At 48.6% G+C, this 14,493-nt stretch overlaps 1 protein-coding gene across 4 annotated transcripts in view; it reads right to left on the minus strand.

The window, feature by feature from the left end:
- The window catches only part of EMID1 (EMI domain containing 1), a 143,334-nt gene that overhangs the window by 60,622 nt on the left and 68,219 nt on the right, over positions 1–14,493 (minus strand). For all 4 annotated transcript variants that reach the window (XM_073671864.1, XM_073671873.1, XM_073671880.1 and 1 more), the window contains exons 5-8: positions 3,864–3,925; positions 3,662–3,776; positions 2,887–2,931; positions 2,591–2,680 (exon numbers count right to left, since the gene is read on the minus strand). In XM_073671864.1, coding sequence (XP_073527965.1) covers positions 2,591–2,680; positions 2,887–2,931; positions 3,662–3,776; positions 3,864–3,925 — 312 coding nt within the window. The remainder of the gene's footprint in view (positions 1–2,590; positions 2,681–2,886; positions 2,932–3,661; positions 3,777–3,863; positions 3,926–14,493) is intronic.

Genomic DNA, 14,493 nt, shown 5'->3' on the forward strand with positions numbered 1-14,493 from the left:
CCGATTTTTGGGAGGCAGAATAAACAAAAACCAACAATTCAGGAATTATTTTTTTTTTCTTTTTTTTATGCTGTTCCGCGTGTGGTAAACTTTATAAGGCAGATTTATTCTTCGGGTCAGTATGTTTACAGCGGTACCACATTTATATAGTTTTTCTATGTTTTGGCGCTTTTACACAATAAAAGCTATTTTACAGAAAAAATTATTTTTTTGCATCGCTTTATTCTGAGCGCTATAACTTTTTTATTTTTCGGCTGATGGAGCTGTATGGTGGCTTGTTTTTTGCAGGATAAGATGATGTTTTCAGCGGTACCATTTTTATTTATAGTCGTCTTTTTGATCGCGTGTTATTCCATTTTTTGTTTAGCGGTATGATGATAAAGCATTGTTTTTTGCTTCGTTTTTTATATATTTTTTTACTGTATTCACTAAAGGGGTTAACTAGTGGGATAGTTTTATAGGTCAGGCTGTTCCGGACGCGGCGATACCAAATATGTGTACTTTTATTGTTTTGTTTTTATATATATAATATTCATTGATGGGTACATTATATTTTTATTTTTGGTGGATTATTGTTTTTATTTTTTTCTAATATTTGTCCAATTTTTTTTTTCTTTTCACTTTCTGACACTTTTTTTTATTTTTATTCTTTGTCCCGCTAAGGGATTTTCACTTTTTTTATTCTGATCGCCTGTATAGCACAGGAATGCAGCTGACAATCAGCTGACACCCAGTGGCGGTCACGCCCGCACAGCCTGTGTGCACGCGCGATCGCAAAGACGTATTAATACGGGTCAGGCTCTTAAAGCCCAGGGCACAGACACGTATTAATACGTCTTGGGCTTTAAAGGGGTTAATGCTTTATTAGTTCTATATTACAAAAGCAATAATGTTTTGAGTTGCCCTTCAAAAGTCGTAATGCCAACTAATTGCCACCGTTAGCAAAAAAACAAAATTTACACTCACCAATCCGAGTACCCGAGTCCTCTTTTTCCCCTGCACACAGATTGGGCTGGCGCATGCAACACAATGCAGAGACGTCATTGTGTCGCCTGCATTTGCCATATCTGCATTATGTTGACTCCAATACCGTTCAAAGGGGCACTTTCTTCGATATCCAGACCACCCTGCTAGAATTCCAGGCTATGTGCACTGCCTTAAGAACTTGCAATCCTACTTCATAAAAGCACAACTTTTAAAAGAAAAATGTTCTGCTTTTGAAATTTTACAGAAAGGGCAACTGCCTCTGTGCCCCACCATGCTACACCACTGCTTGAAACTCACCAATTCTCAAATGCAAACCTGTGTTACCCTCTACCATGATTGTTCCTCAACCTGTAGCCAGCAATTAAGGGCTCATACTCATCTGAGAGAAAAAAATATGAATGCAATCCGATAAAAAATAGGATTTCACTCTGACTAATGTTATTATCCCCTTCCCAGGCTATAATGCAATTCAATGGGTGCGAGAAAAAAATTGCACAGCACACGGACCATGCGTATGCTGTCCGATTTTTCCCACCCATCTCCTAGAAAACCCGACATTTCATCAGCCAAGTACAGTAAAATCACAGTGTGCCCCATCACACTAGAATAGATAGAATAAATATATACATAGAATAGATAGATAAAAATATGTGAGTGACATATATAATTAGTACAGTGCGGAATGGATGTGCCATTTCTGGGGAGGCTGATAGCTGATGTTTTTAGGCTGGGAAGGGGCCAATATCCATGGCCCCTTCCTAGCCTATTAATATCAGCCCTCAGCTGTCTGCATAGTCTTTTCTAGTTATTAACTATAGGGGGGACCCCACGCCATTTTTTTCTTTTATTTATAAATTAAATACACGTACAGTCAGCAACACATGCAAAGCACTGATTATATATCTCACTCACATATTTCTATCTATCTATGTTTAGAAGAATATTTACTTTGAAAACTATCTTTAAATGACAGAGAATTACTCTGTAAAAGCAAATGTTAAAATCGCATTGCATAAGGATTGCATTCACATGTCAATCGGATGTCATTCGGATGCTAGGTGAGAAAAATCGCATTGTACTCGCATGACACTTCCATGACACTTCTCATGAACAACATTGGACAGATTTTTTTAACGGTGATGGGTATGAGCCCTAATACTTTCTAATGGCACTGTTATTTTTCCTCATGTACGATAGGTTTTCTTCCTACAACCTTTACCAAGTTGTCTCCAATTTTTTCTGCTCGGACCTCACGTGACAGACCAAAGTAATGCATGGGCCGCACCCTCTGTGGAAGTCTATTTTTAAAATAGAAATCTCAGAATTTTTTGTTTCCTGACCTCTGCATAACATTAAAATAAGTACAAAAAGAGCCAATTTTGTTGCCAAACCAGAAATTTCTGCAGCGATAGAAAGGACTATGTTGTCTAAAATCACTTTTGAGAAAACTCTCTCCCCACTAACTGCTAGGGGGGCATCTTACAATTTTCAAAGAAGAAAATCAGATAAAAGGGGAAACAAGAAAAACAAGGGAGTGTCACACTAATGGAGTGGTACACAAATAAATACATCCGTGAAGACCCTTCTTTCAGTGTTCTCTTACCTGGCGGTCCAGCTGGACCTTTCATTCCTGGTGACCATTGTGTTCCTGGAGTACCAATGGGACCTATCGGTCCCTTCCTAGTATTCATACCTAAAAAAAAAAAAATCCAATCTGTTACTAACCTTCATTTCATGCATCTATACATTTTTAAAATAAATAGAACAAGATCTCTTTAGGTAGATTTTATTCAACTTTCTTTGATGTCAGAACCGAGGCACAAGATGAATAGTTACCCATTTCTCATACTCATATTTTATTTAACAATTGTGCAAGACCGTAAAATGTATTTTGCTCACCTTCCTGGGCTAAGAATGATCCTTTTTCCTGACGCAACATAGACCCTGCAAAAGGAAGTTACTAAGAAATTATGAAGATTACCAAAGAACAGGAGAATGTAGAGATCGTATCAGCTCATTGACAAGCAGTTGCGGAAGAACCCTATGAATAATGGTAAAGTTAAATGTACACAGCTGTGTAGGTGACACTTGTAAAAGGTTAATAAATTGGATTTATGGAAGTGAAGACACAGGATGTAGAACAACCTCTCCCGTTACTGGTTCCTTCCTATATCCTGTGACACATACTGTATACTTCTAAATGTTCGATCATGGAATGCGGACATGGGTCATATGAGAAGAGAAAGACGTTCCACCAGTGCACAGCAGGACAAGGAGCTCAAAGCTGCAGACAAGGTTTATTGTGCCTGACAACTACATCATTTCAGGGGTTTTTCTCCAGATAAAACACGGCTGCCTGTGACATGAAATATAACTAAGAAACACATACTCACCTTATAAATTCCCTTGCTCTCTAGTGCCATTGTCCTGCAGTCCCTACTAGTCTTAGTTTACATCTCGGCAGTACAGGCAGTGGTCACGTGTCATCATTTTATGGTATGGTATGGGATCAAAGGACTAACTGTGTGGGATCATCCTTTGCTTTATTAGGTGAGTAGATGCTATAAACAGCAGCCAGATTTTTTTTTAAGCCTAGGGAACCCCTTAATTTTAGTTTTGTTTCTGAGGAAAAGATTGTATTTAAAAAAAAAACGCAGTATCATTCAAGTCCTACCCTTCATGCCCACCTCCCCAGGACTACCACGTGCTGGTGGGCTTCCCAACAGCCCAGAGGATTCAGGAGGTGATCCATTGCTTTGCGCAATATCAGATGCCAAGATGGTTGCAACCTATCAACACAAATTGTTTATGCATATGAGTAAGGTACCTTATAAGTATCAAAGACTTACAGTATCAACTCTGACAAGTGAAATTACCTTTGCTTCCAGGGAGCTGAGGCGATCGGTGAGCTCTGGAATTTGGCTGCAGTTTAAGCATCCTAGTCAAAGAGTAAAAATAAGAAAAAAATAGAGAGCGTAAAATATAACAACATAAACATATTCTCATGTACATCTGATTTTGTAGCAAACTTACCTTATACAGCTGAAAAATTATAACCTCAACTTAGTTCAATCTACCATCCTGCAAACTTACTTCTGCCTTTAAAAAGGGTCTGTCAGCACAAAACGATTGTTCAAATCAAGCACCGGAGCTCAGTGCACCCTTGTCGTGACTGATCAGTACTGTGCCCCTTTCCATCTATCTCTACCCCTTTTTATATAATTTACAGTACCTTTCCATCTATCTCCATCCCATTTTATATAATTGAAAAGGTTTACTAGAGCCAGTGAAGGAAGGAGATAGATAGAAAACAAGCGCCTGTGCTTCGGCCTGGCCAAGGGTGCACTAAGCGCCTGTGCTTCGTTTGAACAGTCATTTTGTACTGACAGAGTCCCTTTAAAGTTACCTGGAATCTATAAACAATCGTGCAACCAACAGATGTTTCCTCGTACTTCACCATAAACAGACACTCTGGTTTTTGGGGAGCCTACATGCCTATATCAATGGGAAGAGGTACTGACTTATTTCCTAACAAAGCAACAAAGGTTTTGGCATGCTGAAATTAAGCATACTCATTCTCAATTTCCTGTTGATATTGGTGTTTTTGGACTTTATTTGTAAAAGTTGTATGCCTAGAGTAAGTACATAGGCCTCGATTCATCAAGACCGGCGTTCTTCATGCTCGTCTTGATGATGGGGCAGGTTGGACTCATATGTGCCTGATTCATTAAGAGTCTTAATTAAACAGGCACTCTTAAAAAATAGTGTGTGCCTCTGTTTGCCAAATTACAAATCTTACTCCAGTTATAGAAGAGCTGGCCCGCTCCAGCTACAACTATTTTGGTGGCACTTTCCAAGACTGTGTTCCGCAAAAATTTTGCAACTTTTCAAAGTGTTTTATGCTAGATAATTGGTGTAATTGATTTAATGAATCGGGGCCATAGTGTCTACATAGTCAGTCAGCAGAGTGTTAGTTTGTTACGGTAATCAATGGAAACCTTGAACCCCAAATCAAAGTTGGGAGACCCATACATATATATTATAAATTAGAGTTTACTTGATTACTTGAACTGTGATTATTTTTTCAAAAAGTTTTTTATTTATAGATATAATGGCAATTAGCATAATATGACAAGTGATGTGTTTTTAGGCTGTATTTCTTACATTTAGCTTTGTTTTAACTAGCATGGGGATTTCACTGAGCATAAGCAATTCCATCCGAATACATTCAGCTGCTCAGCTCAAGCTACTTTCAAGCTGGAGAGAACACAAACCATTCAGCATTTCTGCATTAAATAATGCAACATGTCCATTAAAATATTAAAGCAATTTCTGTTGAGAGGCTTTTTATGTGGTAAACAACATGCTGGATATTGTGACTCTCACTGTGTTCTGAGAGCAGTTTTCCGCTGCTGGTGCTGCTTCCCTTGTCTACATGGAAGTCAATGATCTCACAGTAGCCACACAGCAAGAATACTTGCTGCCTGCCATGGATGACATACAGATAATCTGCACTTGGATGGATAAGTTTTCATGTATGAAGTTCAAAAATTAAAACTATGATTCAGGAATTCTACAAAAATAAGAAATGTAAACTATGTAACTCTTGTGTGGCACCCCTGAGGGTTCGGTCGCCACAGAGGTATTGCATCTCACTCAGAGGAGTGGTATCTCACTCTCAGGTAAGGAAGGAGTATGGCTCAGGACCCTAACACTACATTCACTACACCACATTTCCAGGGGACAGGGCGAGATTGCTCCTACGGGAGAGCACAGTCCCTGATCCCTGGCTGGAGTGGGGAGGAACCACCTAGAGAGGGGGAGCTATGTAGTGGATGGGGTGGAGGACGTAGATCCTGGGAGCACTGGAGTAGGAGCATATAAAAGGGAGGAACCATCTTAGAAAGTTCAGTTCAGTCTGAGGAGAAGTGACAGGATCAGAGGCTCTGCATGAGCTCTGCTCCAGAGGCGGGCCTAGCCAGGAGGCCTGAGCCTGGAAGGAAAGAAGAGAGGAGAGGGAGCAGGAAAGGCTCCAGGAACGAGGAGAGAATGTGACGCACCCCCTGGGCCTGTGCTGCTTCTGCTGCGCAGGGGGATACCCGGAGCCGGATCTGCTGGGGATAGTAGTCCTCGTGGCGGTGACCCGGTCCGTGCCCAGGGTGTCAAACTAAGCGGCGGAGTTTAGTATAAGATGTTATAGTGTCCGACTACGCAACCCGTTGAATGCGGTTATGAAACCGCCGCTGCAGGGCAGACCGCTGAGGCCGGTGGTACGGTTGTGCAGCGTGGATAGTATAACCCCCAACGGGAGGGGTATGGCCTCAGGGCAGCGGACGTGGATGATTGGGATAGTGGAATAGCTCGCAGGCACCAGGAACCACTCAGAGACGGTGCGGTGTAGTTCAGGGTCTTTACTGGTGGCAAAGGTAGACCCTCCCGGGAGTACTGGCTAGCGATCGGGGCCTGGTCAGTCCGTGAGCAGATAGGATCTCCCCTGGCCAGGCGGAGTTGTAGGCCTCCCCATTAATTGTACTCTTCCTGGCTACCTTGCTAGAAGCGGGTAAAAGTAGCCCACATCCCTGAGTGTACCGTGTGGTGCTCACCCGTATGGCCGGTGACTCGGGGCCTTCTGGTAGCCTCCGCTCCACGACAGCGGTGCTGGTCCCTTGCGTGTGACCGTGCCTTCGGGTTTCTTGGCCAGAGGACCTGAAATCCCCTGCCGGTCGGTTTCTGCTGCTGGGTATGGCTCAGTCCCCACAGCCTCGGACTCCGTGTCCGGTGAGATCTCTTCAGTCAGGACGAGCTCTACAGCTTCCAGTCTCTGACCCCTTTTATCACTGCTCCCACAGAGCTCCTGATCTTGCTCTCCCTGTATCAGCTCCACTCCAGACCAGACTGTGTCTCTGTCTGGGACTCCTCTTCTTCTCTTCTTTTTCTTTTTCTTCCTAACCCCACCTCAGCCCCAGTTTATATAGGGGAAGTTCTTCCCCTCCCAGGACTGGGCAGGAGGTGTGGCATGCTTAGGGTTCCTGACCAGGAGACCTCCCACCTGCTCACAGACGTAATATTGCTATTACTGTGGTAACCAGACCCCTGGGGTTCCACATTCCCCCCTAGTAAAATTTAGTACTCCGGGACTAAACATATTTTTGAAAACATAACAGGGTATAAACAGGAACAATACAATAAGGAAAAACACGTTAGGGTGGTCACAGAGTGTCCGCAACCGGGTGCAATTTTTGAAGCAAAAAGGGTGTCCATTTCACCAAACAACGGGGAGCCGTAACCAGGTAGGGGTCTGTCCTGCCCCGAGTCTTTAACAGTCTATAGTCCGTTCCTGGGTTACGCTCCAAACATATATACAACAGAGTTCCAGTTAATCTACAAAAGACACCTATAAAATAACTGGAAAAACATAATTATTTACAAGCAACAGTAAACAGGTAAATACCAATAAGACAGTCTGAACACTTTAGATCCTCCAACGTACGGGCAACTGGCCTCTATTGGCCCTAGTAGACCTACGGAGCTTACTGACCGGTCCTGAGCTACAGGGTGTAGGAGCTGTCAAAGGTAAGCTGGGCAGCTGTCTACGGACTCTTTGGCTCACTAGGGGCACGGCAGGCTCACTATAAGCAGAGGGTCGATTCTCCTGGTCTGCTTGTGTGGGGTCTTCTGCCTCCTGGACCGGTTGCTCTTCCAGCTCTACCTGTTTTTCCGTAGGCACTTGGGATGCTGGCTGGAGGAAGGTGAGGACGGGTACCACAACAGCGCCATTTACTTGTGTCCAAGACCGAGGGAAGTCTCCGAATATAGTACTGACCATCTCTTCCCTTTCCTCTGCGGGTCGAGGGTTTTCGTGATCTTCTTCAGGGTTTCGTAGTTGCTCGGGACACTTCTTCAGGTGATCTCGGGAGACAATGGCTGTGGTTTCTCCTCCATCCTTACTGATTGTGCAGATTTTTGGGTTTTCATGGCTTGATGGCAGTACGGTGTACGGGTCCTTCTCCCACTGGTCGTCCAACTTGTGGAGCCGTCTTTTCCTCTTCAAGACCTGCTCTCCAGGTACCAGGGGAACAGCGGGAGCACACTGGTTGTAAGTCTTCTCCTGTCTTTCTCTTGCTTGACGGAGACTTCGCTCAACGCTCTCCTGTACTTTCCGGTACTGCTGCTGCCTCTCTGTGTCCCAGTCTGCTTCTGGTGAAGTGTCCTTGGGTGTCAGGACTCCCATATCCAGATCAACAGGCAGCTTACCAGGTCTTGCTCTCATTAGGTAAGCCGGGGTACAGTTGGTAGAACCTACAGGGATGTGGTTGTATAGGTCCACCAGATCAGGCAGTTTCTCAGGCCACAGACTGCGTTCTTCCAGGGGCAATGTTTTCAGAAGGTCTATCACCACCTGGTTCATCTTCTCGCAGAGTCCATTGGTTTGCGGATGATAGGGTGTTGTTCTTATCTTCCGGCAGCCATACAGAGTGCAGAACTCCTGGAAGACTTCCGCTTCAAAGGCAGGTCCTTGGTCCGTCAGCACCTGCTCTGGGTATCCGTGTGGACGGCAGAAGTGCTGCTGGAAGGCTCGAGCTGCTGTTTGAGCCGTTAAGTCCTTGACGGGGACTACAACCAAGAACCGGGAGTAGTGATCCACGATGGTTAACGCATAGACGTAGCCACTTCTGCTGGGGGTCAGTTTTACATGGTCCAAGGCTACCAGTTCCAACGGCTGCCTGGTGACGATGGACTGCAGGGGAGTCTTCTGGCTGGCACGGTCCTTCCTTCTTAGGTTGCATGGGCCACAGTCTCTGCACCACCTCTCGATGGTTCCTCTCATGCCTACCCAGTGGAACCGCCCGCGCAGCAGGAACTCCAGCTTCTTCCATCCGAAGTGCCCAGCTCCGTCGTGGTATGCCTCCAGTACCATTGCCGCGTCTCTTCTTGGCACCACTACTTGCCAGACCAGTTCATGCGTCCGGGAGTTAACCATTCTGCGGCACAACTTCCCCTTGTAAAGGAACAGTCGACTCTTCTCAGCCCACAGTTGCTTGGTCTCCTCCGGAGCGTCTGGGTCAAGGCGGGCATCTGGCTGAGTCAGCATCTCCTTCACCAGTCGGACGGCGGGGTCACTGTCTTGCGTTTCTGCCCAGTTGTAATGAGGTAAGGGGTTGAACGTAGCGGATTGCTTACCCCTTACACGGTGGGAATCCTGGGTAGTCCCATGACGGTGAAACGCGGGGAGTTCAACTTCTTCCAGTTCCCCTGGATCTTCCCCTACGTCCGGTAGGTTTGGCATTCTGGACAAGGCATCCGCGTTGGTATTGGAGCGTCCTGCCCGGTATTTGATCGTGAACTCATAGTTGGACAGGCGGGCCATCCATCTCTGCTCCAGGGCACCGAGTCTTGCAGTGTCCAGGTGTGTCAACGGGTTGTTATCCGTGTACACGGTAAACCGGGAAGAGGCGAGGTAGTGCTTAAAGCGTTCGGTGACTGCCCACACCACTGCCAGGAACTCTAGCTTGAATGAGCTGTAATTCTCAGGGTTTCTTTCGGTGGGTCGCAGTTTTCGGCTGGCGTAAGCAATTACCCGTTCTCTCCCCTGCTGGATCTGGGACAGTACGGCTCCCAGCCCGATGTTACTTGCGTCGGTGTAGAGGATAAAGGGCTGGCTGTAATCAGGGTACGCCAGGATTTCATCCCCCGTGAAGGCCATCTTCAGCTGGCGGAAGGACTCTTCTTCCAGCTTCTCCCATCTGAAGGGCGGCTTCTGGTTCTTGGCCTTCCTGGACTGGCCTATCAGGAGGTCCTGCATAGGAGCTGCCTTTTTGGTGAAACCGGGAATGAATCTTCGGTAGTAGCCTACCAACCCGAGGAACTGCCGCACTTCCTTTACGCTGGAGGGTCTTGGCCATTCCTTAATCGCGGTGATCTTATCAGGGTCGGGGGCCACTCCGTCAGCACTCACCACGTGTCCCAGGTACTGCACTTTTGGTTTTAGCAGGTGACACTTCGACGGTTTCACCTTCAGACCGTAGTTTGCCAGGGCTTCAAACACCTCCGCCAGGTGTTTCAGGTGGTCCTCGTAGGTTTTGGAATAAACTATAACATCGTCCAGGTACAGCAGGACCGTCTCAAAGTTCCGGTGTCCCAGACAGCATTCCATCAATCGTTGGAAGGTTCCTGGTGCGTTGCAGAGTCCGAACGGCATGCAGGTAAACTCGCTAAGTCCCATCGGGGTGGTGAATGCGGTCTTCTCCCGGTCCGCCTCTGCTACAGGATCCTGCCAGTACCCGCTAGTGAGATCCAAAGTGGAGAAGAAGTTAGCAGATTTTAAAGCAGCCAAAGACTCCTCTATCCTTGGTAAGGGGTACGCATCTTTGTGTGTGATACGGTTGATTTTCCGGTAATCTACACACATTCTCATAGTGTTGTCTTTCTTTTTAACCAAGACTAGTGGAGCTGCCCAGGGGCTACAGCTATCCCTGATTACCCCAGCCTCCTTCATGTCTCTAAGCATCCCCTTGGCGTGTTGGTAGTGTGCAGGGGGTACGGGTCGGTATCTCTCCTTTATGGGAGGATGGTCTCCCGTGGGGATGTGGTGTTCTACCCCCTTTACTCGCCCGAAGTCTAGCGGGTGTTTACTAAACACTCTCTCGTACTCTCGAACCACCCGATAGACTCCCTGTTTCTGGTGTGAGGGAGTGGAGTCAGTACCCAAATGCAGTTGCTGACACCAGTCCTCCATTTGTTGCTTAGAGCCATTACCTTCCTCTGGATGAGATGGAGGCAAGGGTTCCACGGACTGTACAGAATTTTGGTTGATGGTATACAATTTGGCTAGCGTAGCATACCGGGGCAGGTACACTTCCCTCTTCCCGATATTTATTATGCGAACCGGCACCCTCCCATGGCGTACATCAACCACCCCCCGTGCTGTCAAAATGGTGGGCCTACTGTCTGAGTAGACGGGTTCTACCATTGCTTGGTAGTCTCTACCTCTGAGACCAATAGCTGCCCGGCACCAAATCATCATCTCACTTTTTGGGGGCATGGCAATAGGGAACGGGTCATACATTCTCACGCTACCTATCTCACCACCGGAGAGTTCCACTTGTTGCCGTCGCATCAGTGCCCGGATCTCTTTTTGGAGCACCCGCTGCTGACCGGAGCTGGCGTTCTTGGCAACCTGCTGTAAAATGAGAATCACCTCTGCAAGACAATTTTCAATCACATTAGTTCCTAGAGTTATCTTTGGGTGACTCTCGCGCTTGTCAATGTCTACAATGATCAGTCCCTGTGCTGCCAGTTCCACTTTACCGATTTTAATGGTCATCTCTTTAAATCCGATCTGTGGCACGGGCTGACCATTGCTGGCGATGATACTCAAGTCGTCGTCTGGGTAGCGGGTTATATCCGAGTCATTCCAGTACTGCTTGAAGAGCACGTACGGGATGGTGGTGACCTGTGACCCGGTGTCAAGTAGGGCACTCATAGGAATGCCATCCAGTACCACAGGCAAGACTGGACGTCCTCCCACGTATTTGTCACGCCAGTTCGATGGGCCGGGTGATCTTATTCCTAGGGGTTGGCCCTCTACCCCAGGTTGTGCCAGTTTAAAGGACAGTACCTTGCCATATGTCCGGGTTGATTGCAGCGGCGGCAGATGGGTTGTCCGTCCTCGTTGTATCGGTCGCTGGGTCTTCCTCTGGCCGGTGGGGTCCTCCTTGGTCGGCGCCACGGGATATCCTCCGGTCCGGATGCCAGCTGGATCTTCCCTGGAGTAGAAACCTGTAAGGACTGCACAGTTCGGGTTAGCTCGGCAAAGCTTTGAGTTAGCTCGTGGACCTGATGGTGCAGGTCTGTAGCCGGGTCATTGTTTAAAGCCTGCGCATCAGCTCCCACAGGCCCTGCCGACAAGGGCGCCGTCTCCTGGTGGTAAGTGGTAGCAGGGTGTTTGTGGGTCACAGCGCCACCTGGTGCCGGTTCTCGGAGCACCCGGATGGCTCTGTCCTTGAACTGTGCAAAGTCCAGATGAGGGTCCTCTAAGGCCATGGCCCGCAACTGGGTTCCGTGGGCATTACAATGTAGACCCTCTATAAATTGTTCAGTCAACAGTTTGTCTTCGTTTCCCACGCCGTCAGGGTCGGCCTGCTTAATGGCTCTCAGGGCCTCTTGTAGGTTTAGTGCATAATCCCTTATATTCTCATGTGCTCGCTGCTTGCACCAGTAGAATCTAAGCTTGATCTCGGCTGAGGTACGGGTATCAAAGGTGTCCTTCAGCCGGGCTAGTATCTCTGCGACAGTCCTCCTCCTCCCAAGTGGCCAGGACTTTACCTCCCTTTGGGCTGCCCCTGTTAATTGAGCCACCAGGATGCTCACTTTTTGCTCTTCTGTGAGGGGGTACACCTGGAAGAGGCTATCCAGCCTTTCTCTGAAGTCATTTAGGGTATGTGACTCCCCTGAGTACTGGGGTAGCCAGGCTGCCCCCGGGATGTAGGGCATGGTGAAAGGCATGACCGCAGCAGCGGTGGTGCTGGCGGTGGCTGTGGCAGTGAAGCTCTCCTCCGTATCCGACATCCTCCTCCCCCCTAGTGGACCGTGGCCTACCTTGCGATGATCCTCTTCCGTAGGCCGCGGCTCCGCAGTGGATCGTCAGGGTTGAGGACCTTCCGTCGCGCTCCTGTGACGTCGGCGTCTGCTGGGTTCCTTCCAGGACCTTACGCAACGTCCGGACGTGAGGCGGGGCTTCAGTTCTCGCGCGCTTTCGGAGTCCACGCCCCTCTTCTTCCCGCGCGGCGTCCTCGAGATGGCGTCCAACGGCGGGAAAACTCCACGGATGGCGGGAAGAAGGCAAAAGATGGCGTCGGATGGCGGGAAAACTCCACGGATGGCGGGAAGAAGGCAAAAGATGGCGTCGGATGGCGGGAATCTTCACCACAGGTAAGTTTAACAGTCTTTTTCAGGCACGCAGTACCCGGTGGTTGCGGGCACGAAATCCTGCCGACTACGCCAAAATTTGACGCACCCCCTGGGCCTGTGCTGCTTCTGCTGCGCAGGGGGATACCCGGAGCCGAATCTGCTGGGGATAGTAGTCCTCGTGGCGGTGACCCGGTCCGTGCCCAGGGTGTCAAACTAAGCGGCGGAGTTTAGTATAAGATGTTATAGTGTTCGACTACGCAACCCGTTGAATGCGGTTATGAAACCGCCGCTGCAGGGCAGACCGCTGAGGCCGGTGGTACGGTTGTGCAGCGTGGATAGTATAACCCCCAACGGGAGGGGTATGGCCTCAGGGCAGCGGACGTGGATGATGGGGATAGTGGAATTGCTCGAAGGCACCAGGAACCACTCAGAGACGGTGCGGTGTAGTTCAGGGTCTTTACTGGTGGCAAAGGTAGACCCTCCCGGGAGTACTGGCTAGCGATCGGGGCCTGGTCAGTCCGTGAGCAGATAGGATCTCCCCTGGCCAGGCGGAGTTGTAGGCCTCCCCACTAATTGTACTCTTCCTGGCTACCTTGCTAGAAGCGGGTAAAAGTAGCCCACGTCCCTGAGTGTACCGTGTGGTGCTCACCCGTATGGCCGGTGACTCGGGGCCTTCTGGTAGCCTCCGCTCCACGACAGCGGTGCTGGTCCCTTGCGTGTGACCGTGCCTTCGGGTTTCTTGGCCAGAGGACCTGAAATCCCCTGCCGGTCGGTTTCTGCTGCTGGGTATGGCTCAGTCCCCACAGCCTCAGACTCCGTGTCCGGTGAGATCTCTTCAGTCAGGACAAGCTCTACAGCTTCCAGTCTCTGACCCCTTTTATCACTGCTCCCACAGAGCTCCTGATCTTGCTCTCCCTGTATCAGCTCCACTCCAGACCAGACTGTGTCTCTGTCTGGGACTCCTCTTCTTCTCTTCTTTTTCTTTTTCTTCCTAACCCCACCTCAGCCCCAGTTTATATAGGGGAAGTTCTTCCCCTCCCAGGACTGGGCAGGAGGTGTGGCATGCTTAGGGTTCCTGACCAGGAGACCTCCCACCTGCTCACAGACGTAATATTGCTATTACTGTGGTAACCAGACCCCTGGGGTTCCACAAATGGACCCTAGGGGTACGGGCCGTGCAGCAAGCCACCCGTACACCCGCCGCTACTAGAAAGTAGCCCGCCAAGGCCCGAGGATACCGGATAGAAGTGTCACTGGGTGTGAGGTGCAGGGAGAAGGCCAGAGAAAGGACACACAGAAGGGGGTCCTGCTAAATGCTCCGGAGTTACCTGGGGGTCGGCTGAACCCCTCACTGAGTAAACACAGGACGACGTGGGAAGTTGTGATCTGCAGTGATGACTTGGAATGAAACAACTGTGAGTAAAGGACCTGAGACTGCATCCCATTGACTCCGTGTTTATTACTGACTCCCTGCACTACAACCACCATGATCCACCTACACTGCCCTGAGGCTGCACTCTTCCTGTGGGGAGTTATACCACCCTCGCTGCTATACCACTGGCTTCAGAGGACTGTTCCGCAGCGGCAGTTCCTATT

The sequence above is a fragment of the Phyllobates terribilis genome, unplaced genomic scaffold (genome assembly GCF_046119375.1).
Source record: "Phyllobates terribilis strain yellow unplaced genomic scaffold, ASM4611937v1 Scaffold_1__5_contigs__length_1240528914, whole genome shotgun sequence".
Taxonomy (NCBI): Eukaryota; Metazoa; Chordata; class Amphibia; order Anura; family Dendrobatidae; genus Phyllobates; species Phyllobates terribilis.